Raw genomic sequence first — 26379 nt, 5'->3', positions numbered from 1 at the left:
CACACTTTAAGCTGGACATCATCGAGGCCGTTGGGGTGGAAATTCCCACTTCGGTTGGCCCAGTACTCTTCATTGCTGCATACTGCCCACGTCAGGTGAATGCCAGAGATGGTTCAGCAGCAAAACTGAAGAGCGATATCCAGAAGCTGACACGGCGGAGCGCAAAGTACATCATCGCTGGTGACCTCAACGCGAAGCATGAAGTTTGGGGCAACAGCAGGAGGAATCGGAACGGAGTGATTCTGCACAACGATCTGCAAAACGGATACTACAACGTTGTGAGTCCGGATCGTCCAACGAGGGTGGCTCGGTCTGGGAATCACTCAATCATCGACTTCTTCATTACCAATATGGCTGAGAACGTGGCTCATCCTGAGGTGTTTGAAGAGTTGAGTTCTGATCACTATCCGGTGGTTGTGGAGGTTGGAGCTTCCGTTACTCCGCAGCGGCAACCAACCCGGAAAGATTACCACAACGTTGACTGGCAGCAGTTTCAGCAAGTGGTCGACAGCAACATCGACTATGATCAACACCCGGAAACTTCTGCTGATATTGATCGTTCGCTGGAGGTGATCCAGCAGGCTATCAACCAAGCAGAGGCTGCCAACGTTCGGGAGGTTCCTGTTAATTTTAAGGTAACTGATATTGACGTAGATACTAAACACTTGATTAGACTTAGGAATGTTTATAGGAGACAATATCAACGGACTGGGGACTATGACAAAAGATTTCAGTGAACAATTTGAACAAAATCATACAAGACCGACTTGACAATATCAGAAATCAAGAATTTTCAAAACATGTAAGCCAGCTTGGGAATTATTCAAAACCATTTTGGAAACTTTCAAAAGTTCTTAAAAACAAACCAAAGCCTATTCCTCCTCTTATTGTTGAGGATTCTCCTTTGATTACATCCGAGGAAAAGGCAAATGCACTTGGGCTTCATTTTGTTAGTTCACATAATCTTGGCGCTTCCATGACCAGCCGTAAAGAAACATCAGTTGCCAATAGTATTTCAACAATTAATAACTCTACCTTTGAATTTCCTGCAGATTCCCATGTTTCTGGTGAGGAAGTCAAAGTTGCAGTTAAACAAATGAAAATATGAAAGCTCCAGGCTTTGATAACATTTTAATCTAGTGTTGAAAAACAGAGTGATCAGTTCTTTCAACATCTAGCCAATATTTTCAATAAATGTTTGCAACTTGGTTACTTCCCTACCAATTGGAAACTGGGCAAAGTCATACCAATTTTGAAGCCTCAAAAGATCCAACATCGCCAACAAGTTATCGTCCCATTAGTCTTTTGAGTAGTCTGTCCAAACTCTTTGAGAAGGTCATCTATTCAAGGCTTTTGGATTTTACCAACGATAATAATATAATTTTGAACGAGCAGTTTGGCTTCCGAAAGGGACATAATACTGCTCATCAGCTTACGAGAGTAACTAAAATCATCAAGCAGAACAAGCTTGAGTCTAAATCAACTGCTATGGCTTTGTTGGATGTTGAGAAGGCTTTTGACAATGTTTGGCATGATGGTTTGATACATAAACTGTATTTATACGGTTTTCCAATGTATCTTATCAAAATTATCCAGCACTATCTTTCGGAGAGATCGTTCAAGGTTTTTCTGAATGGGATTGCTTCTGGATTATTCAACATTGATGCTGGGGTTCCCAAGGAAGTATTCTTGGCCCACTTCTGTACAATATTTTTACATCTGATTTGCCTACTCTTCCTGGTAATGGTGTGTTGTCACTTTTGCTGATGACACTGCCGTTATTTATAAGGGTAAAATAACCAGATATTTAGTTGGCCGTCTTCAGAAGGGTCTTGACGTTCTTTCCGAATACTTTGGCGACTGGAAAATTCGCATAAATGCAGCCAAAACTCAAACCATCATTTTTCCACTTTCCAAATCGGCCCGATTTGTCCCAAAGGATGATGTTTTGATTAAAATGAATGATGTTTCGATACCCTGGTCAAAGGAAGTTGTCTATTTAGGTCTCATACTTGACTCGAAACTTTTGTTTCGACAGCATGTAGACAAAATATTGAACAAGTGCAGCATTCTCATCAGGTGTTTGTATCCTTTAATTAACAGAAAATCAAAGCTATCTTTGAAAAATAAGTTAGCAGTTTACAAACAAATAATTTACCCCGTTATTGAGTATGCAGTACCTGTTTGGGAGTGTTGCGCTAGAACTCATAAATTGAAGCTCCAGCGTGTCCAAAACAAGGTACTCAAAATGGTTTTGAATGTTCCTGGCTGGACAAGATCAAGTGAGGTTCATGAATTAGCAGAAGTAAAAATGTTGGATCAGAAGATTCAAGAAAAATGTTTGAAATTCAGGGAAAAATGTGCTATATCTGAATACCCCTTGATTCAAGGATTGGTTTAGTTTATGGTAAGATTAAGTTAGTTTTAGGTTAGGTTATGTTTTCTTAACATTTTTTTCCTCATTGTACCTAGTGTTACAAAAATGATAAATCATATACTTTTAAAGTTAAGAAAATGAACAGTGTTTAAATCACGAAAAGCAAACTAAAGCTGAAGAGCCACAGCTGACCACTTATTATGTAAACCAAATGTAATTATTATAAGAAAGATTCAATAAAGTATATTTAATTCAAAAAAAAAAAAAAAAATTTGGTAAATTAAAATTTACGCAGGGCTTTTGCACCCTATTATTGCAATCAAAGGCTGTGTCAATCTGATCGGAACTTCGTTTCATATGAAAAGTGTCAACACTGCTTGAAGTTTTTACGGGGTTCATGGCATATCTCAGGATTGGAATGGAGTTTGAAGGTCAAAAGGTGAGCAGTAGCGTGGCTCATGGATATAAGAAAAACTAACTTAATCCACCTATGTGGTTGGAGCCTTCCTCACAACAATGGCTGTACACAAGTTTCATCTATTTTTTAGATCCGGCTTCCAAAAAGTACATCGATATCACTTAAGTGGCCATATCTCGAGACAAGGTTGCCAGATCTTCAATGTTTTGCACTCGTTGGAAAGGTCTTTTGATAACCTAACCAACAATGGGTCGGATGGTGGATCCGTACATAGGTTACATACATTTAAGTGAGATCCGGCTTCAAAAAAGTACATCAATATCACTGCCTGTGTGGATCAATCGGACCGCGCACTGGACTCACAATTCAGAGGTCGCCGGTTCGAATCCCGAGGCGGACGCAAATAAATTCTAAGTGTAAATATAGGTTTTTGGTGCCCTCTCCCCGTGCCATACCTTCACACTTAGGAGACCCGGGAGGCGGAGTCTTGTCGCAAAAAGAACGATACACGCCTGTGGATCCGTTGACGAAACCGCAAGGTTTAAGAGGGCCACATAATAAGGTGTTACGTCGATTCCGTTTTTTTTTTCAATATCACTTAAGTGGCCATATCTCGAGACAGGGTTGCCAGATCTTCAATGTTTTAAACTCGTTGGAAAGGTCTTTTGATAATCTTACCAACAATGGGTCGGATGATGGACCCGGACATAGTTTACATACATTTAAGTGAGATCCGGCTTCAAAAAAGTATATCAATATCACTTAAGTGACCATATCTCGAGACAGGGTTGCCAGATCTTCAATGTTTTGAACTCATTGGAAAGGTCTTTTGATAACCTAACCAACGATTGGTCTGATGATGGATCCGGACATAGTTTACATACATTTAAGTGAGATCCGGCTTCAAAAAAGTACATCATATCACTTAAGGGACCATATCTCGAGACAGGGTTGCCAGATCTTCAATGTTTTAGACTCGTTGGAAAGGTCTTTTGATAATCTTACCAACAATGGGTCGGATGATGGACCCGGACATAGTTTACATACATTTAAGTGAGATCCGGCTCCAAAAAAGTACATCAATATCACTTAAGTGGCCATATCTCGAGACAGGGTTGCCAGATCTTCAATGTTTTGCACTCGTTGGAAAGGTTGTAATAACGAACTTAGGGGGCAATTACCACCACTAGTTCATTAATTAAAAATTAAATAAAAACTAGAACTTGAGACTCTTGGAGATGAGAGAGAGAGATGTAAAGATCTGCAACTGCTCTCATTTGACGTGGGGAAGGAGAATTGTACCTACCCTTTCACAATCCTGGTTCGATTCAGCTAATCGCAATGTCCTGGCAAAAAGAATCACAAAAGATCGTCGCTTTGGGTTATGGAAAAAGTCATGTTTATTGCGTTTAATTGTCCTAATTTATTATTTTTCGTCGTTTTAAAACTAACCTAACCATGTGTGTGTGTGTTCGTGTGATCTAGTGTATCCCGCGGTGGTCGAGTCAAGTCGGAGGTTCTTCCTCCGGCCAGGCCTGGCGCAGCAACGGTTTTGGTGTCTTTGTCGGATGGCCTCCGCCATTGCGCTCTACAGAATTCTCGGGTTGGCGCGCTTTGCCAACTTGGAGGTTCACTATTTGTGACACTCCATGCACCACCAACCAAACGACCTCTTTTGACGTTGAGCGCGGTCCTTTGTGTTTAGTTTGGATGGTGAATTGTTGGGACCAACTCCCTGACACATTTCGCCGCTACTGGAATGCTGTTAACATTCAACACTAATATAACAATTTCACTGCACTATAAATTACAAGACTTTTACAGGTGAGACTAGAATATGTGTAACGGATTCTAGTCGGTAGCGGCAAATGAGGACGATTCAAAATGAAGAAGTCCCTTTTATAAAATTTTAAGCTTTTGTTTGCGTATTTCGAAATTGACGCAATAGAGATGTGAGTCGTGCTTGCCGAAGGGATAGCTTGTGTGTTTTATGTTGTTAGAGTGTAATGGTTAGTTACAATGTCCTAACTTGTCCCTACGGTTCAGTTTGACAGGATTATGCGAAGCATTGTAACCAGAGATTGTACTACGTACAAGCGATAGGTTACAAGGTCTTTTGATAACCTAACCAACAATGGGTCGGATGGTGGATCCGGACATAGTACACATACATTTAAGTGAGATCCGGCTTCAAAAAAGTACATCAATATCACTTAAGAGGCCATATCTCGAGACAGGGTTGCCAGATCTTCAATGTTTTAGACTCTTTGGAAAGGTCTTTTGACAACCTAACCAACGTTGGGTCGGATAGTGGAGCCGGACATAGTTTACATACATTTAAGTGAGATCCGGCTTCAAAAAAGTATATCAATATCACTTAAGGGGCCATATCTCGAGACAGGGTTGCCAGATCTTCAATGTTGTGGACTCGTTGGAAAGGTATTTTGATAACCTAACCAACGATGGGTCGGATGATGGACCCGGACATAGTTTACATACAGTTAAGTGAGATCCAAATATATGTGAAAACACATTTTTATACATAACTTTTGAACTACTTATCGAAACTTCAATCTGTATAAAACTCGATCTATGGGACCCTAAATCAAGTCGAATGCAACAAGTTCGGGTCAAATCGGTTCAGCCAGTGCCGAGAAACATGAGCTAGTTTGTTGGTCACATACATACATACACACACATACACACACACATACACACAGACATTTGTTCAGTTTTCGATTCTGAGTCGATATGTATACATGAAGGTGGGTCTACGACGTTTTTATACGAAGTTCATTTTTAGAGCAGGATTATAGCCTTACCTCAGTGAGGAAGGCAAAAGAGAAAAGTGCAGCGATGGAATAATCATCATCAAAAGAAAATCTCTGGACGTTCATCAAGAGAAAAAATCCGAAAAGAGCATGGCTCTCCTCTCTCGCGCACGAAAGAGCGGTAAAAAGAATCATAAATAATCATCATCTTGAATAATCGGCGGAACATCTTTCTCTTTCACTACTACACTTGCAAGTGTAACGTCACACGTCGAAAAATGTCCTGTCACATTTTGTAGATGGGCAATGTGTGTAAACAAAGTGAAATAAATACTATTAAGTGGTGCTGACAAGGAAATTCACAAAAAATCATCAGCAGATTGATTTTCTTGGAGATTTTCGGGAGCGATTTTCTTTTGCGTGATTTGCCTCCTCTCTCTTTCGCGGGTGAAGAAAGTTCGCAAGCGAAATTGATTGTTTTGCGATTATTCCATCCCTGCAAAAGTGTTAAATTTCAAGTGCTTTAACCGGAATTTTCGGACTCCTAGGTTCGAGCAGAAACTTGCAATAGGGACCACAAAAATCTGGGGGTCGTTAAAGCGGATGGTTTGATTTTTTTATTTATAAGTATCAGGAAATAAATTGACCCTTTTAAAATTTTAAGACAAAAATTCGTTTTTGGCTATTTTTATGATTTTTTTTAACAAAAAGTGCCATCCTTTGACGTTTAGTTTTTCGCCAAGTTATGGCTTTTTGAAAAAAATAGTGATTTTTGGATAGTATCAAAAATTTAATTCTGCACTGTTTTCGAGTTAAATTCATTTCAAAGCTTAATTTTTCAGTGAAAATTTCTTTTTATATTCATTTCAATCAGTATCCGACCTTTTTCACCTCTGAAAAAAAGCTGACAAAATTCTCAAAAGTACCGAAAACCACCTAATATAAATAATTTTATTAAGAAAAAACTTCCCGGAAGACAACAAAGGTTTATGGATGCCCCATACGTGTGATTTGGGAATGGTTATGTCACAATCTTGTGATTCAGTGACTGGAGACAACAATTCTGTGTCAGTGTCGGCGACCCTTGATGTTTTCAGAGTTGCTGGAGGACTTGTCGTTGCAATTTTTGCTCTTTCGACAAATAAGTAAACTGAATAGAACTGGTCTGTTGTAATCGCATCGTATAAAAAATACTTAGAAAACTCTCCAAAATAGCCTCGTTACCAAGTAGAACAAATCCTGACGATGATGGGAAACCTAAACCAAACAACTCAAAGGCGTATGAACAGAGATGGGAAGTATGGTTGTGTGAGTATGTGAGGGAGGTGGAAAGAAAAAGCAGCAGATTGTGACGAGAGCGCGACAGTCAGACAGAGACGGACAGAGACAGGCTGGCTGGTTAGGGTGAGAAGATATTCGCTGATAGAGAGAGAAATGGAGCTTTTTTTTGCAATAAATATGGAGGTCGCTTATTAAATTGGAATGACTTTGTTGATATTTTTGGTCTGTAAGCGGAATTTGTTTTTGGTTAACCATTGCTTTAATATTATAATTGATGAGTAGTACTTTCTTTCATGTAGCGGTTATGTTGATTATTTTCATCAAATTGCGTAAGGATACGATCTTCATGAAGAGGGTGGTGATTGTGATAACAGCATAGATGTACGGGTGAAAGACGTGCGGTAACGGAGTTGTGGGTGGGTGGGGTGGCGGGGGTCTATCTGCTATAGTAGAAGAGCACTAACTATGTGGGTGGCGTGAGTTTGTGCGCCACAACACACACTCACGACCTTCTCCACAAAGAAAATCAAGAAAGGGGGAGGGGGTGAAGATGGGAACGCAAAAAGTTATCGTAATGTTGGCGTGGGTGAATGAAGCGGAAAAACTGGAAAACGGATCCACTTACCGATGTAAAAATACCACTTCAACGTCCACATCCTCGCGATCTTCGTGTAAAAAATCCTTCAGGAAGTGTGACACCGACTCGTACGTTATATGCCCGCACACCACGATATGTCTTTGGGAGATTTTGATTTTTTTTTTTTGCACAACACATTCACGCACACACACACACATTGGTAGTTGGGTGCACAATAGTAGTTCACCGGCATGGCGTTCAGGTTCAGGATCCGAATCCAAGTTGGAGGTCGGTGTGGTCCAGCAGCGCAGGTTGGTTTGTGATATGTCAAGTGTTTTGAAGTACGTTTCAACGGGAACACCAGGGAATTGTGCAGAAAAAGAGAAACAATGCATTAGTTTCGTACATAAACAGACGCTTTAACAAATTATTGTACATTGGCTAGTAACAGTGAACAACTTAAGAGTTCGTTTATCTCAAGGTATGGTTGTAATTGTACGTACGATTGTTCGGAGGATAGCGGGCAAGGGATTAGAGCTTCTTTCGTTTTCGGGAAACCGATCTGCACGCGCTATCCTGCGGACAGTACGACTATCACATACACACGAAACACAACATAAACCGAAGCGGTATGGATTATATATATTAGAACGGAAATGAAAGAAAGGGAAAGTAAATAAAACACAATACAAGAGAGGAAGGGGAACAGGGATGGGGGGGGGTCATCGTTGATTTCTGGTTCCGGTTTGAATTCAAAATGATGAATGCCAAGGGAATGGACCAGGGAAATATTAGCGGACGACTGTACTGACAATGAGAGATACGGGGGGTGTTACACCACAAGTAAGGGATCACAAAACGGATATCATGCCATTGAGGGATTTGGGGATGTTATTGATTTCCACGCGGATTTGTAAGGCATGGGACAAAGAAGGGGTTGGTGGGGGAAAGGGGGTTGTTTAGTTGTTTGTTACTGGTCATAGAAGTGTCCCTGGCCGGGCAGTTGCCGGACAGAACTGGTCAACGTGAGTTCGCTAGGTCTGTGGGATTGGTTCATATTTTGGGGAGGGAGGATCGCCTCCGTTCGGAAAAAAGGTACGATGTTCCTAATGAAACAGTCTCAATGTGGGGGTTTGGAGCTCCAAATATATTTGATGTCTTTGGGTGAGCAACAATCATTGTAACATGTTCGATCAGAGAGATGTCGTTATCGCTTCACTTTGAATGCCGAAACTTTACGCGATCGTTTTGCTAGAGTTCAATTTCTCACGTTTCAACGTGATAACATTATTCTTTGATATTTGACGTATGATATCGGAAAAATGTTAGCTTGTGCGGAAAATGTAATTTCGATTGTATATCTACAATGTTCAAATTGGTTCATATATTAAATTGAATTATCAGCTACTACAATTATTTCTACAAAGTAGTCTACCAACGAAGCTGCAACAGCTGGACGAGAAAATCTTGCAGCACACTTTCAAATCGGGAAAGTTTTCCGGGCTGCCAAAATTTTCCCTTCACAAACACACCACCCTTGTGTGAATGTATGCTCACTACTATTGCTACTACTATCTACAATACAAGCACAGCTCTACGCATTCCACGTTCACATACACACTCAAAATTGTTTCCGTCCACAAGAAACAAAGGTACGCTTGGCATTGCACCAAGCACTAACTACTAAATGGGAAACAAGGTGCTCGCATGCAGGTGCTTCAGTCTACGATGCAATAATAATTTGATATAAATCGTGCGGTTCAAATTAAAAGTTGAAATATTCTAACGCTTTGGTAACCCACATCCAAATACAATAACCTTCACCAATGCGTTCAAAAGAAATGTTCAAAAATCTACCAAAATGCCTCTTGGTTACAGGAGATTTTGTTGTTTTTTTTTGTTACATAAAAAAAACAAAATGGAAATAAAAACAAAAAAATCAAAAGTAGCGCCTGCGTAAACGTAAATGAACGTGGTTTGAACAAAATCATTTGTTATTAGAACAAAAATCTTCATTTACAAGTTTTCTCCTCTTTTTTTGTGGTTAATTTAACAACTTTGCTCACTGTATTATTGTTATTACTATTTTCGCTAAATGAAAACGCTAACCCCTATCTCAGCAAATGGTTTCCTCTTGCTTCTCGACTGCCAAAAACATCTCCCCCTTTACTGTTCGGAAACAGTGTACGTACGCGGGCTATCCAACACGACGCTCTACAGACAGGCTATTGAAACTGGTGCTCAAAAGTGTCCACCGGATTCCATTGATACGGCGGTGGTAGTCAATCCAGAACTCACTACTATCTAGCATGTAGTCCATTCCATAAACGGGATGGTCAGCGCTCTTTGCCTAGTGCGATGATACCTGCAAGTGTGGGTATGTGTGTTTGTGTTTGTTTGTTTTTTTGTATGTGTGAGGTTTTGTAACTGTGTGGCTTGACGCAAACCGCCTCCTCAATTCACTACTTTTATTCAAATGATCCATAACAAACCTGCAAGAATGCTGTTGTCGCTTGATTAGCTAAAATACTTCTTTACTGTGTGACGTGCTATTGTTTGCTACACTTGTCATGTGTTTGTAAATGTTCAACAGTATGTGTGTGGGTTTTTGGGTGTACGGTAACTTCAGTCGCTTAGAATGATCCGTAACGGCTCTAGCAGCAATTAACTAAGAATGGAAACCGTGCAACGCATATTTGAACAAATATCATTCGAGTACAGTTTTGCCTTAAATGAATACCTAAGTGTTTGCAAAGACACAAACACACGCACAAAAAAAAATGACCATAAATCGCTCAACAATGATCTTCAAAGTATCAAGTCATACGACTCTGTTCCCAAGCGGGAGTGTTTCTTCCTAGAAACCACGCGCTGCCTAAACAACAAAAGAACAAGGATATATGTTTCGGAACAACATTCAATGCATAACAATTTGAGAGTGGCATAAACTGGTTGATGACGGTCGTGAACCATAGCGAAGGAATTTGATTAATCGAATCGCTCACGTTCAGTACGAGTGTCTGATGAATGAGGCAATGTGCATCTAATTTTATCCGTTATATTTTTGCATAACTTAATGTTGAAATGTATTAAATTGGGACATTTTTGCTTCATATGTCTCTTTTTCAAAGACTAATACTTCCTCGATCGGTGAATCCCAGATAGTACCTCGCTAGACTGTACAGTTGCTTTTGTCGGTTCATCGTTCTAGGTAATATGTTTACATTATTGGGCCATGCCTGCCCCATTCCAGTGCTAGGTGTTATATGTCAAAACAATTAAAAATAAAATCCTCACTTACTTTTTTTAAAAGGTTCTATTTCCATATGAAACCCATAGTGCGTATATTGTTTTTGTAAAAGCATTCTAGAATTATGAGTTCCTGAATCATATATTTTTTCCTCATATACTCGTTAATTTTTCTACACACCATTTTTTTTAGACTCAGAAAAGTTTTACTGAGTTTTCATGAATTAAAACTTCAGTTAATGATTCAGTAATAAAGATTTTTCTGAATTCTCAGTTAACCGGCATTTCCCACTTTGACAGGTTGTCAAAACTTGCCATTAAAAATGTTTCCAGTACTGTTATTTATACATAAATTGTGCAATCCTTGGCATTTGCTATTGACTTTTTTTTACCTTCGTTTCTAAAGATCATAATACAAAATTAAAAAAAAACAAAACACATTTGAAAGAGAGTTTTCTCTCGGCAGCATCCAAACAATAAGTCATAAGTGACATTTCCGTTTGACAGATATGCAGTTACTGATTTTTCAGCAATGTTTTTGTTCATTGCTGAATTTCAGCACTGAATTTTTCACTGAAATTGAATAAAGTTTCACTGAATTTTCATCAACTGTAATTTCAGTGAACGATTCAGCAATTTAGAATTTACTGATACTGATTTTGGGGTCTCGTGGCGCAGGGGTAGCGGCTTCGGCTGCCGATCCCGATGATGCTATGAGACGCGGGTTCGATTCCCGCCTTATCCACTGAGCTTCTATCGGATGGTGAAGTAAAACGTCGGTCCCGGTTTCTCCTGTCTTGTCAGAGGCGCTGGAACAGAAATCCCACGTTAGAGGAAGGCCATGCCCCGGGGGGCGTAGTGCCAATAGTTTCGTTTTTTTCGTTTCGTTTTTTGATACTGATTTTTGTCATTTTGACCGGACATTTTGAAATTTCAGTAAGGCCGATGCAAATCTTTAAAAGTTTTGTCCCTCGGCCCTGGCCGAGGTCAAGGGGGGGGGGGGGGGGCAAAAAAATAAAAAATATTAAAATTTTAATAACAAGCCATAGTCTTCACATTTAAATGAAAAAAGTGTTTTAAAAGGCATTTTACACTAGTTCAGTTGTCTTGCAATCATTAGTTTTCAAAAAATCTAAGATCTGACAAAAACAAAAATCGTATCGAAAAAAAAGATTTTGCATCGAAAATTTTCAAAAAATCTTAAGATTTTTTAATAAACCCAAATATGCTAAAAATGATTTTAAACGCAGAATAATGTATTTTAATTTGATTTCAGCTGGTTGCACTTGAATTTTCATTGAAATTTTGAAGTTTATTGTAAAAATATTTTTTTTTGCCCCCTGATTTTTCGGGCCAATTTTGAAGGGGGGGGGGGGTGACAAAAACTTTTAAAAATATTTGTACCAGCCTAAAACGGTTGTCACAAAAAAACTGAAATTTGAGCAAACAGAAATTCTGTTTGACAAATCATTTGTTGAAGTGTCAGCAATCGTTGCTGGTTTTCCAGTTATCATGATTTGATTTTTATGCCTGATTAGCATCGAGGCATTTGTTTTTCGTATGTGTCTTACCTTTGATGAGTAAAAAATATTTCCTAATCAAACACCACTCATCTAAAAGTTGATGTCACTCGGTAGCGTTCAAACCGTGAGTCATAAGTGACGGTTCAGTTTGACAGATTTAAAGCAGATTTACTGTTCACCGTTTTGCCTTCCTCACTGAGGTAAGGCTATAATCCTGCTCTAAAAATGAACTTCGTATAAAAACGTCGTAGACCCACCTTCATGTATACATATCGACTCAGAATCGAAAACTGAACAAATGTCTGTGTGTATGTGTGTGTGTATGTGTGTGTGTATGTGTGTGTGTATGTGTGTGTGTATGTATGTATGTGACCAACAAACTAGCTCATGTTTCTCGGCACTGGCTGAACCGATTTGACCCGAACTTGTTGCATTCGACTTGGTTTAGGGTCCCATAGATCGAGTTTTATACAGATTGAAGTTTCGATAAGTAGTTCAAAAGTTATGTGTAAAAATGTGTTTTCACATATATTTGGATCTCACTTAACTGTATGTAAACTATGTTCGGGTCCTACATCCGACCCATCGTTGGTTAGGTCATCAAAAGACCTTTCCAACGAGCCTAAAACATTGAAGATCTGGCAACCCTGTCTCGAGATATGCCTACTTAAGTGATATTGATGTACTTTTTGGAAGCCGGATCTCACTTAAATGTATGTAATCTATGTCCGGATCCGCCATCCGACCCATTGTTGGTTAGGTTATCAAAAGACCTTTGCAACGAGTGCAAAACATTGAAGATCTGGCAACCCTGTCTCGAGATATGGCCACTTAAGTGATATTGATGTACTTTTTTGAAGCCGGATCTCACTTAAATGTATGTAAACTATGTCCGGCTCCACTATCCGACCCGACGTTGGTTAGGTTATCAAAAGACCTTTCCAACAAGTGCAAAGCATTGAAGATCTGGCAACCCTGTCTCGAGATATGGCCACTTATGTGATATCGATGTACTTTTTGGAAGCCGGATCTAAAAAATAGATGAAACTTGTGTACAGCCACTGTTGTGAGGAAGGCTCCAACCACATATGTGGATTAAGTTAGTTTTTCAACAAATCATTGTTGGTTGATTGCCGAATTTCAGCGTCCCCAAGAAGACGAGCACACACCCCCCCCCCACCCCGCCCACCCCCCCCAAAGGTGTCCACGTGGTTTATGGATGACCCCTTAAACTCAAAACTCAAGGCAAACTTTCAAGGTCAAAGTAGAACTTTCCCGCACTTTTTATGATGATAAGTAGGCCATTTCGTTACTAAGAATACAGTCATCCCACATATTCGGAACGGTTTCCAGATCGGCCAATGTTCAAAAAATCATAGCAAATCGATATCTGAACTTAATGATTCGCTTTTACCTTCATTTGAAAGCTTTTCTTGCGATCTTTCGAATGCTGTATCGAACATCTGCAAATATTAACTTTTATATGAAGTTTTTGAAGAATTACTTTGACCCTTGAAATCCACAAATTCGGAACACTTTTTGCTTACGAATGTAAACAAACTTTGGATCTCTCCAGGAGACTTCTCACACTGAAACCAATGAAACTCAAGCTTAGTGATGTCCCAAGTAACTTTTTTTCCAGGAGTTCTACAAGAGCTCTTCAAGATAGCTACAGCATAGCAGTTTGGACCGCGGTAGGATAAAATTCTCTTCAATACTTCTTCAGGAGTTTGGAAGAGTACTTGAAGAGAGTTTAATCCTACCGCGGTCCAAACCGCTATGCTGTAGCTATCTTGAAGAGCTCTTGTAGAACTCCTGGACAAAAATGTTATTTATGGTTTTATACATGGTTTGATAACTTTTTTTTTGTGAAAATATCAATTAAATTCAGGTGTCCCACAATAGTGGGAGGCACAATAACATCCCACAATTATGAAACAGGCCATTTTGAGGCAGTGTTTTGCTGCTCTGGACAAAATAGTCTTGGAATGAAGTTTTTTGTTCAAAAAGTACTACTTTTACTAGTGAAATAGCAAGATAATGTCCAAATGAAGGTTCTAAAAATAGTAAGGTCAACAGAAAAGCTACTTTTTACATGCTATTGACAAATTATCATAAAAGTGTTCCGATTTTGTGGGTGTTCCGAATATGTGGGATGACTGTAACAGTTAATGCCAATATTTCACAAAAAAAACTGAATTGCAAACACTGAATTTAGAGGTAAAGACTTTAAAGCGTTGTTCTTGCGTTTTTTGAATTTTGGGAACCCAACACATTACGTTGATTGTTTTTTTTAATAAACTTTTTGAAAATCTGCACACGGGAGTCACCCGAAATATGAGCCGGCTGAGTCAACGCAGAGATATCGTGGCATCCGTTTTTGAACTGCAGTATTTAAATTGTCATATCATCTCTGTAAGAAGTCTTATATCATAAGGCACCAAATTTAAATTTGAACAGTTGAAAATGTAACTGTGCTCCTAAGTGTTTTATTACGACACGGAGCAACTGCACCGGACAACCATATTTACACTAAGAATTTCACAGCGCTTGCTGCGGGACTCGAACCAGCTACCTCTGGATTGGGAGTCCAGTGCGCGGTCCGATTGATCCACACAGGCGGGACGAAAATGTATGGGTGTTCAAATATCCTCAACAGAGATAAAGAAATAATTGTGAGTTCGAAACAACACTTAGAAACATCAGGTAAAAGTAAATGTTATCCTGTTGCTGAGAGGTACACCCGTGAAGAGTATCGAGGCCGCCATTTACAATGCGAATTCAGCAGCATTTTTTACTCAACTACAGAGCAAAAAGTAGTAATCCAGATGCGTGTAACAGGCCTGGGTGTAAAATAAATTTTGCATTATTTTATAAAATTCTACGTAATATTACACCCCGAAACATGTAACCCATCAGTATGGAAAACCTACTTGACTGAAATGTCAAACTCATATATGCGTTTATCGGTCGACTCTGTCGGTTGCATTTTTTTTGTGTTTACATAAATTCTACATGCTGTGTGTAAAATTTAGTGCATTTTTTTGACGAAGGTGGTGTGCATGCTTTTGCATGCGATTTTACCATTGGATTTTTGCTGTGCAATGTTTATATGTTTAATTTTGATGTTATCATTCCATTGGTCACCTTTCCAAAGGTGTCCACATAAGGTCCAACTTGGGATGAAACAGTACCTTCCCGTTACTAACCACTAAAAAATTAACCCAGAAGGGAAGAAACGACCACCTGATTAGTTGATCAGGGCTGGGGATTGAACTCCTAATCCAACGCTAGGCGGAAGCATTACCGTTAGGGTACATGGCTTGGTCTAAAGCTTGTTTTAATGCTCATGAAAAGTTTTTGACAACAACATTGAAAATTAGTTTTTATTTTTATATGACAGATGACATCAGAGGTAGGACAGAGCATACGCTTGCTCAAAACTCCTGAAACCACTCTTGCGACATAAGAAACATCATTGTGTTTAAAACAGGAGTATTTTACTTATGTCCCCATCCAAAAACAAGAAGTTTGATACATTCCTAATGCGGTTCCGGATTTGGCCACCGGAGATCGGTGAAACCGATGTTTCCTATGGTATTTAATATTATTCTGCATGACAATTAATGGCAAAAGAAAGCATATCAAATCACAATTGGATAAATTTGATATTAATTCCAAAAATCCAGATCTTCCGGTGGCCGGCACTTTTAGATCCGGCTTCCAAAAAGTACATCGATATCACTTAAGTGGCCATATCTCGAGACAGGGTTGCCAGATCTGCAATGTTTTGCACTCGTTGGAAAGGTCTTTTGAAAAGCTAACCAACAATAGGTCGGATAGTGGACCCGGACATAGTTTACATACATTTAAGTGAGATTCGGCTTCAAAAAAGTACATCAATATCACTTAAGGGGCCATATCTCGAGACAGAGTTGCCAGATCTTCAATGTTTTAGACTCGTTGGAAAGGTCTTTTGATAACCTAACCAACGATGGGTCCGATGATGGACCCGGACATAGTTTACATACATTTAAGTGAGATCCGGCTTCAAAAAAGTACATCAATATCACTTAAGTGGCCATATCTCGAGACAGGGTTGCCAGATGTTCAATGTTTTAGACTCGTTGGAAAGGTATTTTGATAAGCTAACCAACAATAGGTCGGATGGTGTATCCGGACATAGTTACCATACATTTAAGTGAGATTCGGCTTCAAAAAAGTACATCAATATCACTTAAGGGGCCATATCTCGAGACAGGGTTGCCAGATCTTCAATGTTTTAGACTCTTTGGAAAGGTCTTTTGATAACCTAACCAACGATAGGTCCGATGATGGACCCGGACATAGTTTACATACATTTAAGTGAGATCCGGCTTCAAAAAAGTACATCAATATCACTTAAGTGGCCATATCTCGAGACAGGGTTGCCAGATCTTCAATGTTTTAGACTCGTTGGAAAGGTATTTTGATAAGCTAACCAACAATGGGTCGGATAGTGGATCCGGACATAGTTTACATACATTTAAGTGAGATCCGGCTTCAAAAAAGTACATCAATATCACTTAAGTGGCCATATCTCGAGACAGGGTTGCCAGATCTTCAATGTTGTGGACTCGTTGGAAAGGTTTTTTGATAAACTAACCAACGATGGGTCGGATGATGAACCCGGATATAGTTTACATACAGTTAAGTGAGATCCAAATATATGTGAAAACACATTTTTATACATAACTTTTGAACTACTTATCGAAACTTCAATCTGTATTAAACTCGATCTATGGGACCCTAAACCAAGTCGAATGCAGTATGTTCGGGTCAAATCGGTTCAGCCAGTGCCGAGAAACATGAGCTAGTTTGTTGGTCACATACATACATACACACACACATACACACAGACATTTGTTCAGTTTTCGATTCTGAGTCGATATGTATACATGAAGGTGGGTCTACGACGTTTTATATGAAGTTCATTTTTAGAGCAGGATTATAGCCTTACCTCAGTGAGGAAGGCAAAACGTGATTTATATACTAATGAAGACGCATCATTTCATACTTATCATTATAGTTTGAATGTATGTGTTTCCAAATTGATTTTTTTAACCGGTTTTGATGATTTTCCACAAAAAAAAACTTCCTTCTTTTTTTGCAAAGACTTGGCCGCTCTGGGCTTTGAAATAATACAAATAATTAATAAGGATCAAAACATGGAAATTATATTTACTTCAAAATTCAGGGTGCATGCATCCACCTTGAAGGAGATTATGCTAGGGGTTCTCCGTGCCAAATGCGATTTGTGTCAGTAACAGTTAATTAAATTTGAAATTCAATATCGTAAAAGGCAAAGAGAATCTTCAGAATCACTACCAGTTCAGTAGGTTCAGTGTGCAAGGGAGTCCGAATAAGATGTTTCAGAATTTGAACAGTAGTTACTTTTAAGCACTTTTCAAAACTGGAGCAATACATTACTCTTACAGCCTTCATTACACGCGTTTAAATGGGAAGAAAGGCCATAAGCACAATGTCGTACCACCCCTTTCAAATGTTACTCCAGAAATAATGTTAGAGATTTCATATTTTCATCAGTAATTTGTGTGCATTTCACTAGGTTTTCGTATCAAACGGAATTCATACAAAAAATCTCAATCAATAACTAAAACAAAGTAGGAATTCGTTTATCTTACCTTAAGAGACGAATGCACACCTGTGTAAAGTCTCTTTAATTAAATTGAAAAAAAAGAAAAGCTGAAATCTGTTCAATTGACCATTTGATTTTTGACCTGTCAAAACATTTCCAAACAAAAAAAAAAGCTTCCAAATCAATGAGTCAGAGATTCTCTTTGATTTGGAACCTGCTGATGCTTAGTGGTGGTCCAAATCCCGATCCGGGACAATCTATGATTTTATGGGGTAGCCTCGGACCACTCGACGTTGGACAACGGTAATGCTCATGTGAAAAATAACGGTTAGAATAGACTGAACAGAGAAACAAACAAAAACAAAACGATAAAATTCAAGTTCACCCTTCCATACATTCGTACCACTTGTACTGAACATGTTGAAGTTCAATACCGTTTCGTTCCAGATAAGCTAAGCCGCGCATCGAATACACGCTCGTGTCACGACATGTCATCAACCGCAATCAACAACGACACTAGAAACTGATATCAATTTCAATATATACGTAGACATAACAGGTAAGTCTAACAAACAGAGAAAATTATACGTAATGCAACTGTTTGAATATACACAATATATCGTTATCATCGCGCACTCGAGGAGTGCGGAGACAGAAGAAAAACACATCAAAAATATATGTATATGTTTTGTAAGGAAAAAGACCAAACAAAAAGTTAAGAGAAAATAATGTACCGAAACGAACAATGATTATTACTACGACTGATAAAGTAGAACACTTGCTGTCGATAAATACTGGCAAAAACGATGGCTTACAACATTAATACACTACGACGATTATATAGAGGTGTTTTATTTTTTGTATGCTTTAGAAAGTGGCGCCATTTCAGTTCACACAGTGTTCATGGTGTTAAAATAAATTGCTGCTCAGATTCGGGCAGAGAAAAGTTAAAGAATTGTTTACAAAATCGCATTCAAGTTCGAAAACTATCGTTGGAAAGTTATCACTAGGGAACTCTAGAATATGTTGAGAAAATAACGAAAGAATTTTCCTTAGTGGGTATGTCACCATCAGTCGGATTGATAGTTAGAAATAAAACGTTATCATGAGGCGGATACATGTCTATTAGAAGAAGAGATAGATTTCGTGTGATTAAGGAGACACATCAAGAGCATATACATATAGTACAAAGACTAACAGAGTGGTACAACTGACGGAAACACTGACATTGGCATCCATTTTGTTTTGATTGTTGATACACGACATTCAGGTTGCGTGGTTGTCACGTTCTTTGGGTAAGGTTGAGTTTCAATATTACACACAATTCAATTCAATATATGCACGATGCGTGGCGCGTCACAAACCGCAAGGAAATGTCGGCATGTGTTACGACGCATTACGACGAGATGAAAGGGGAAGAAGAGGGTCACCTGGTGAGCGTGAATGTTTATCGAAAATGGCCTCTCGGGCACGACAGGTGCGCCGCGTGCGTTCATTCTGCGAGGCGGTGGCCATTTTGTCAAAACACAGCTCCGCTGACGCTATTCTTCCCTTAGTTACGCGCATGAATTCGCGGCTACAGTCTTGAGGCTTTTTTAAATGCTAACAATCTACGACGATCTATTTGGGAAGTTGAACACCAGAGTATGCGTTCGGCCCTGAAGAGCTGGATGTTCCATAACATTGTGGTTTGGTTTTTTTGGCTTAAAAGGTTAAGATAAACGACGTTCTTTTAACAGATTGCTTAAACGTACAGCGTAACATTGGAATAAAAAAAAACATATCAGAAAGCATGTACTCGGTTCGGGAATTGGTAGAAATAACGCAATACCGAAGTAGTGTGATCTTCAACTGAATCCACCTTGGTGCAGAGAACGAAAACACTGTTAACGTAATACAATAACTAAGTAAGTAAGAAAACAGTTAATCACACACAAACCAATGTTATGGAAACCCGCTTCAAGTTACTGTCACCGGATAACTTTCACAGATTAGACGTGTTTGTTTTGCTAAGCGTTTTTTTTTAGCTTGGATTAGGAAAGCTCGGCAAATGTTTGAAAAACAAAATCAGAAGCACAGAAGCAAGTCCGATTCCTAGAAGGTAGAAGCCAACTTCCGTTGTCCCTAAAAGGCTTTTAAAGGTCGGTTCAAGTCTCATTCGGGAGTTTGGGGTTGTAGTATAGAAGAGCTCCTAAACATTTCGCCCTATAGGTAAGCTGCAGTAGGTGATGGTGGTATATAGGTAGTGGGGGAAGGTTTCGCGTGTACATGGTCGTTTAAATCCAGTACATCAAACACTAACACAAATAGCAAAAAACACCAAAAAAAAAAGAAGAGTGGAAGGGTCCAAAATAACTCAAGAAAATAAGCTTCCTTGGTCCTGAGTGGGCGTCTGTCTATAGTCTGTTGGTCACTGATGTGGTAAATCCGTCCACACTAAGTCCCGTACGTACTGTCAGGATAATATTAGCACTCTCGGTAAAGTAGCGCTGCGAAACACAGAATTGGAAATAAAGTAAGAGGTACTTCGGTTCCAAAGGAGCAAACCAAAGAAAGAAAAGAGAGAAAGATTCGAAGGAAGAACTGAAAACTCAGAGGGGATGGTTTGGAAAAGTAAAAGCAACAGAAAAAGATAGATTTAGGTCAAAGCTGGAAAGCACTGTTGGGTTTTTTTTTGGTTTTGTTGTAAAATCTCACCTTCGCCCCCGCTCATTCTTCAGTGTTCCCCCATACTTGGGTCTAGTTCCGATCAAGTCTATAATCTCTGGTATACAACTTGCAAATATCGCCTTTAGTTTTGTAGCAACGATTGTTTTTTTTTTTGTTTATTTATTTATTTGTTCATACCATGCCATGGATGAAGAGATTTGTGCCACGGTTCGTTTCAGCACAAAGAGATCAGGAAAAATAAAATATATGGAAGTGTGTGTGTGTGTTTGATATTGTTTCGAAGCATTACACACGCACATGGATTTTACGGCACGCCAAAAGGGTTTTTTTGTTTTCGATTTTTGTATGAGTTGCAGCAGGGTTCGCCCAGCCATTGGGTTTTTTTGTTTGGTTGGTTCAATCAACACATGTATTAGTACAGTGGAGTTCAAGGTAGAGTAAATGGAATTAGAAGAAAGAAAAGAGAAAACAAAACATAAATATCTGCATATTCAAAAGCACTGCAACAATGTTGAAAGGTCAACATGGTTCGATTAAGTAGTGTAAGAAAAGAACAGTTTGTAGAAGATTTGTTAAATATTATTTACTAATTACAACCTATGTATTGACCTAAAGCTGTACTCTATTGCGCCGTTGAAAGTGGACGTTTCTTCACAGAAATTTCTATCACCGGCTGTTGATTATTGTACTCCGAAATTCATTGATTCAACTTCAGATTTATATGCAATATGTCATCTGCTTTAGCTGAGCTTTTTGTTTGGTTACAGATGTCAAGTTCGGACTATCGGCTTCATCCATCGACTTAAGAAGGTACCCAAGTAAGTTTTTTTTCAGGACTGCTTTATAGAAAACAAACAAAATTACAAGAACTAAACCAAAAAAACAACTTTAAAACAAAAATAAAAAAGACAACTCACGGACACACTCGTCAAGCGTGAAACATAGAACGAAATATAGAATATCGCGAAGATCAGTTCACGCTCGCACGCTCACTCACAAGAATAATGTACACTCTCAAGCTTACGCCACTAAATAGTGTAGGCGTGGGTGTGTGAGTGTGTTCGCTTTTGAATGTGTTGGTGTTTCAAAGTGTCGCAGAATTTATGCTATAAAATGTTCATAATGCATGGAAAAGTCAAAAGCTAATGACAACGTTTCAGTAACGAATATAATGCCATTTCAAAATGGTCAAAAAATAAACAAAAATAATGAAATTTCATGTGAAAAGGAGGCAACAATTCGCCTAATTTTGTTTCCTTACTTTTGTCTGCAGCGCATTGTTTTGTAAGCCTGAAACATGAAATGGCAAAATGACTATAATGTACATGTGTGAGTGTGTGTGTGTGTGTGTGTTTTAAAAGTGAATAAACCGAAGGTAGAATAAGCACACATTCGGGGGCAATTGTTTCGAAAGCTGTTACTGTCAACATGGCGCTCATAGAAGCAATTGGCCCCGCTTACAGCTTTCTTTTCTTGAATTATTGATTTTAGGCAACCCTTTTACAACTTTTGGACCGCCGTCCAGACAAAATGACGTTCTTTGCTGCGTAAGTTTTCTGGCACCAATTATTCCCGAACGCTGAGACATTACTTTTTTGTAGTGGAACCATTGCAATTCAGGCTTCGATTTCTTGGGACCGGTAACGCGAAAAAATGTGTGTAGTTAAATTTATATTAATGTTTTTATTCTCTTCTGTGGTAATCTGGTGTACCTCAACTCGTACCTTAATTTGGTAAGCATGGGTAAAGCTTGAATAATGTTAGCCCTGTAAATTATTGAACGTTTTCCTTTTTGCGGTTTCTAACTCTTTTTTGCAACCTACTTATTAAATCTTCCATTTATTACACGACCTCTGCTCTTACGCCCTCTCTTTCTCGCTTCATCTTTCACTCTCTTCATTCTCTTTTTCTCTCTCAAGCTTGGATCGGTTCGATTCAGTTATCTTTGCAAGTAGATTGGGACAGAACTTGACAGATTGTAATCAAAAAAATGGAACAATTTTTGCTCTAATATGCGTGGCTGCGGCATACAGGCTGTGCAAGCAAAATGAAATGTTCTACATCAAAAGTATTGGTTTTGGTATTATATATATATAAAGGTGAAGAATATATGTTTAATTCAGTTTTAAAATGGAATGGAAAGAAAACAAAACATAAAAATAAACAAACGAAATTTTTAGATATCGCTCGAGTGGAAACCAATTGAAGGATAGTAATGTTCCGAACATTGTGTAAAGATAATAATTTTGAAACAGAAGCAATACTATGAAAAAATTTACAGGATGGATCGGTACAGATTGATGGAAAAAGTAATAACAATAATAATTAAACTTAGTTTTTAAATCAATCGGTTGGAACGAAAGTGTTGGAAAAGAATTTGAAGTGGAAAAATGTGCTATATTTATAATGTTTGGCATAATATTGTTGTTACAAATCAGCTAAACTAGTATTTTAAGTATATAGAAAACTTATAAATGAAAAAGGAATGCAATCAAACTGTGCAGTAAAAATTAATATCTAGGTAATTTCAAAACAGAAAAAAAGTTTCTAGGAAGTTGCGTTTGGTTAGAAAGTGGCTTTCTACGATATCATTTTTCATTGATTTTCTTGAAAACTTTTGTTTCAGGCCTGGGGCCCCGAATGAGGGCTAGGAAAACTCCAATCGGTACTTTAGTGAACGTGTTTTGAAATTACTTGACCGCGTTTCGTTTCATTATCGTTTTCTCTCTGATTTTATGTGAGTGCTGTTCAAGGCAGATATGCTAGGCCTGATACCAACAATAATCGAGGCTCGATTGGTGTTTTTGCTGGAAGACGGGGTTTTTGTCTTTGATTGTTTCGAGACATTTAGTGGGAAGGCCGGGGGAGGGTGGGGGAGGCTTTGAGTTTGAATCTCGATATTCTGAGCAGGGGATTATTTTTTTTTTTTTGGGAAACTGGCGAAAATTTTAGAAGAAAGGTACGTTATTCAAACTAAGGAAATAATGTAAGCATTTACGAGACTATAGGTCACTTGGGTTTGACCAACAGATTTAGACGCCCAATACTGGATCTGGAGATCTTTGTCTTTTTTTTGTGGAATCTGATTCGAGACTGCTGATTAAACAAGCGATGAAAAAGGGGTCAATATGAACGAAACACAAAAACTCAAATGTCAAATTTCTATTAGTACTGGAGGAGAGGGACATTGAAAATGAAGGACGGGCGGGATTGTTCACATAAAAACAGGATTGAACTGAGTCCGCTGCAATTATTTATCCATGTTTGTTTTGGAGAATAATACAGCTACATGATTTGTAATTTAACCGATGTTTGTTGAGGTGTGGCAAGCATGCACTTTTTGAGGATTTTCAACGAAACGAAAAAAGTAACAACTAAAACAAGAAACTCAAAGCAACTGAAAATTTAAACAACTCAAACACTAATAATTGCTTCACAACTGAAGGTATGGTAATCGTAAATCATCAGACTTATTTTGATGTTATTTCAACATATTCTTCGTATCTTCTGTAGTCATTTCGCAGCTTAACTGAACTACGCATCATGAGATTGTAAGTAAGCCGGGCACAGGTGAAAACGTTTGTACTTTCGGGACAATTTGTTTCTTTTAAGTTTTCACTCTTTGAAAAATAGAAGCTTCTGTCAGTTGCACAAGTACTAGAGTAACCTTGATCCGCAGTGGATTTAAAAAGTACAAAATGACAAGCCACAAAAATGAGCCGATATTACATGCCGCCAAGAAACCAATGCCTTTTCGAAATATATTGCTTGGATCAAATCAAATAATTGAAGAAAAGAAATCATAACAATGCACGCGTATTCTAACAAATGTGTACACATGAGTTGAAAACAGCAGGAGGTTCGGTTGAGTTTGAATTACTGTGGATCGTCTTCTATCTCTCTGTGTGTGTTTTCTAGATGTTCACGCTTAAGGACTATAACTAGTATTGACAGTATGTGCACATCACACAACGGATTAGCTGCCCCGACGTGACTTGTTCTACGGACTCCCGTAACGAAACGGGAGGGGAACTGCGACCCCATGCGACCAAACATTGCTGATGAAATAGATCAAAATAAATTTGCTGTTTACTGCTGTTTAAACATAGAATTACTACACAATTTTGAATTTCATTACTTGGTCGAGGTGTGCGCTATTTTCCCGCTGAAACTTTGTCAAAATTGAAAAACACTGGTTGAATTTACGTGAGATGATTATCACTCTTGGTTTTGAAATTGATCAAAACTATTAGTATTCCTCTATGGAGCAAATTTTGTCGAATCTTAACAGTGTCGGTTTTGTCAGCGAAATGGACAAAAAAGGTAATTATCAAACTTTTGCCTAGTGTGACAACTGTTTCAGCGAGACAGAGCAGCTCAATTGCCTCGACTGACACTCCAGACAACCATCTCTGGAATTTATGGTGAACAATCCAATAAATCAAACAAACCGAAGAGGAGTGTGAATGTGAGTGTCTATTCATATATTTGTTTATATTGTTATCAATCAATACCAAAGAAAAGGAATAACTAAAAAAATAACTAAAAATGTAACAATCGTTAATCATTAGAAACAAACTGAAGCCAGAGGAAACTTAACCAAAGAATTTAACCGAACAAAATGAAACAGAAACAAAACAAAAACTGGTAAATTTATCGACGGAATTTCAAGAAGAAAATGAACGAAAACAACGAAACGGAAAAACTCTGGAAAAAAACCAAAAGGTACGCGCCCGTGTACCTTCTTCTAACGTCCTTCGTGTATTTGCCGCCATACTTATTTCGTTGCGCTGCTAATTCTGTGATCTCCGGAATCCAACTGGCAAACACCGCCTAGATTGAAGGGTAGAAGGGAGGAAAAGCATTGCCAAGCAGAAAACATTTGAATATGATTTTGATTGTTTTTTTTTCTTTTTGTTGTGGTTGTTGTTGTTTTTGCTGTGTTTGGTTTCGTTAAAATGTTTTTTTTTTATTTTTTCCCTTGCTTGCTTCACTTTGTCACTGGTTTTTTCCGGGATTTTCTCTTCTGCACATCAAGTCTGCACGTTCGAACTGTGATCTTATTAGCGACTCCTTCCTAACTCTGCCAAAGTTGAATATCGATGCAGTCAAAAGTGAACGCAGAGCGTTTGACTTTCCCCCATTTTTGGCTGGACTTCGCTCAACTGGTTTTATAATTATTTTATCAACTCTTTTTTTTCGGATGTTAAACGCAATCTCTAGCTAGGTTTTAATGTAAAAAAAATCTGGGATGAACACTAAAAAACAAATCTCCAAATAACAACTACGATGGAGTAGTAAAACAAATCAAAATTGGTTCCAAAAAAACACGTCCGGACAAACGTAAACTTGGTAGAAAAAAACGCAAAAATACAACCAGGACAAATAGTGTGTGACCAGTATCCAAAATCTCCTGAATTCAAAAACTCGAGACAGGTAAACAATACGCAAAATTGTTAAAAACGAAAAAACTGTGACGGAAACAGAAACCAAATTTTATCGGCATCAAGAAAACCCCTACAGGCAAAACATGTCAAAAGGAAAATCTGGAAACAACAGAGCATTCATCGCTGTGAGGTAATCGCTAGAGATCGAAAACATTATACTTTGGTTGGATGGTTATGATGCAATCGAACGGGGACAGAATTCCTCAACTCTGACAGGGAGAAAACATGAAAAACAACCAAATGGGGCGAAAAAAAATCTACACTTTATGTGTGTTAGTTAGTGAGCGCAAAGGTAGATTTGAGACAAATTATGTATTTTAAATATGGATACATCTGTACAAAGTAAGAAAGAAAGAAAAAAACTCAGCCGTGCTTTTCTGCGAATGTACATCTGGGAAATGTGAGTGTAACATTAGGGTAAGTGTGTG

General features: G+C 38.4%; 1 protein-coding gene across 17 annotated transcripts in view; it reads right to left on the bottom strand.

Annotated features, from left to right (window-relative positions):
* LOC6037328 (calcium-activated potassium channel slowpoke) overlaps nt 1-26379 on the bottom strand; it is a 117567-nt gene that overhangs the window by 48952 nt on the left and 42236 nt on the right. For 10 of the 17 annotated variants that reach the window (XM_038253025.1, XM_038252969.1, XM_038252983.1 and 7 more), the window contains exon 8: nt 7473-7583. In XM_038253025.1, coding sequence (XP_038108953.1) covers nt 7473-7583 — 111 coding nt within the window. Of the gene's footprint in view, nt 1-7472; nt 7584-20531; nt 20624-25245; nt 25338-26379 lie in introns of all 17 variants that reach the window. The other 7 variants (XM_038252947.1, XM_038253035.1, XM_038253009.1 and 4 more) reach the window with 2 other exon arrangements.

This window comes from Culex quinquefasciatus, chromosome 1, assembly GCF_015732765.1.
Source record: "Culex quinquefasciatus strain JHB chromosome 1, VPISU_Cqui_1.0_pri_paternal, whole genome shotgun sequence".
NCBI lineage: Eukaryota > Metazoa > Arthropoda > Insecta > Diptera > Culicidae > Culex > Culex quinquefasciatus.
This window is presented reverse-complemented; position numbering and strand designations above follow the sequence as displayed.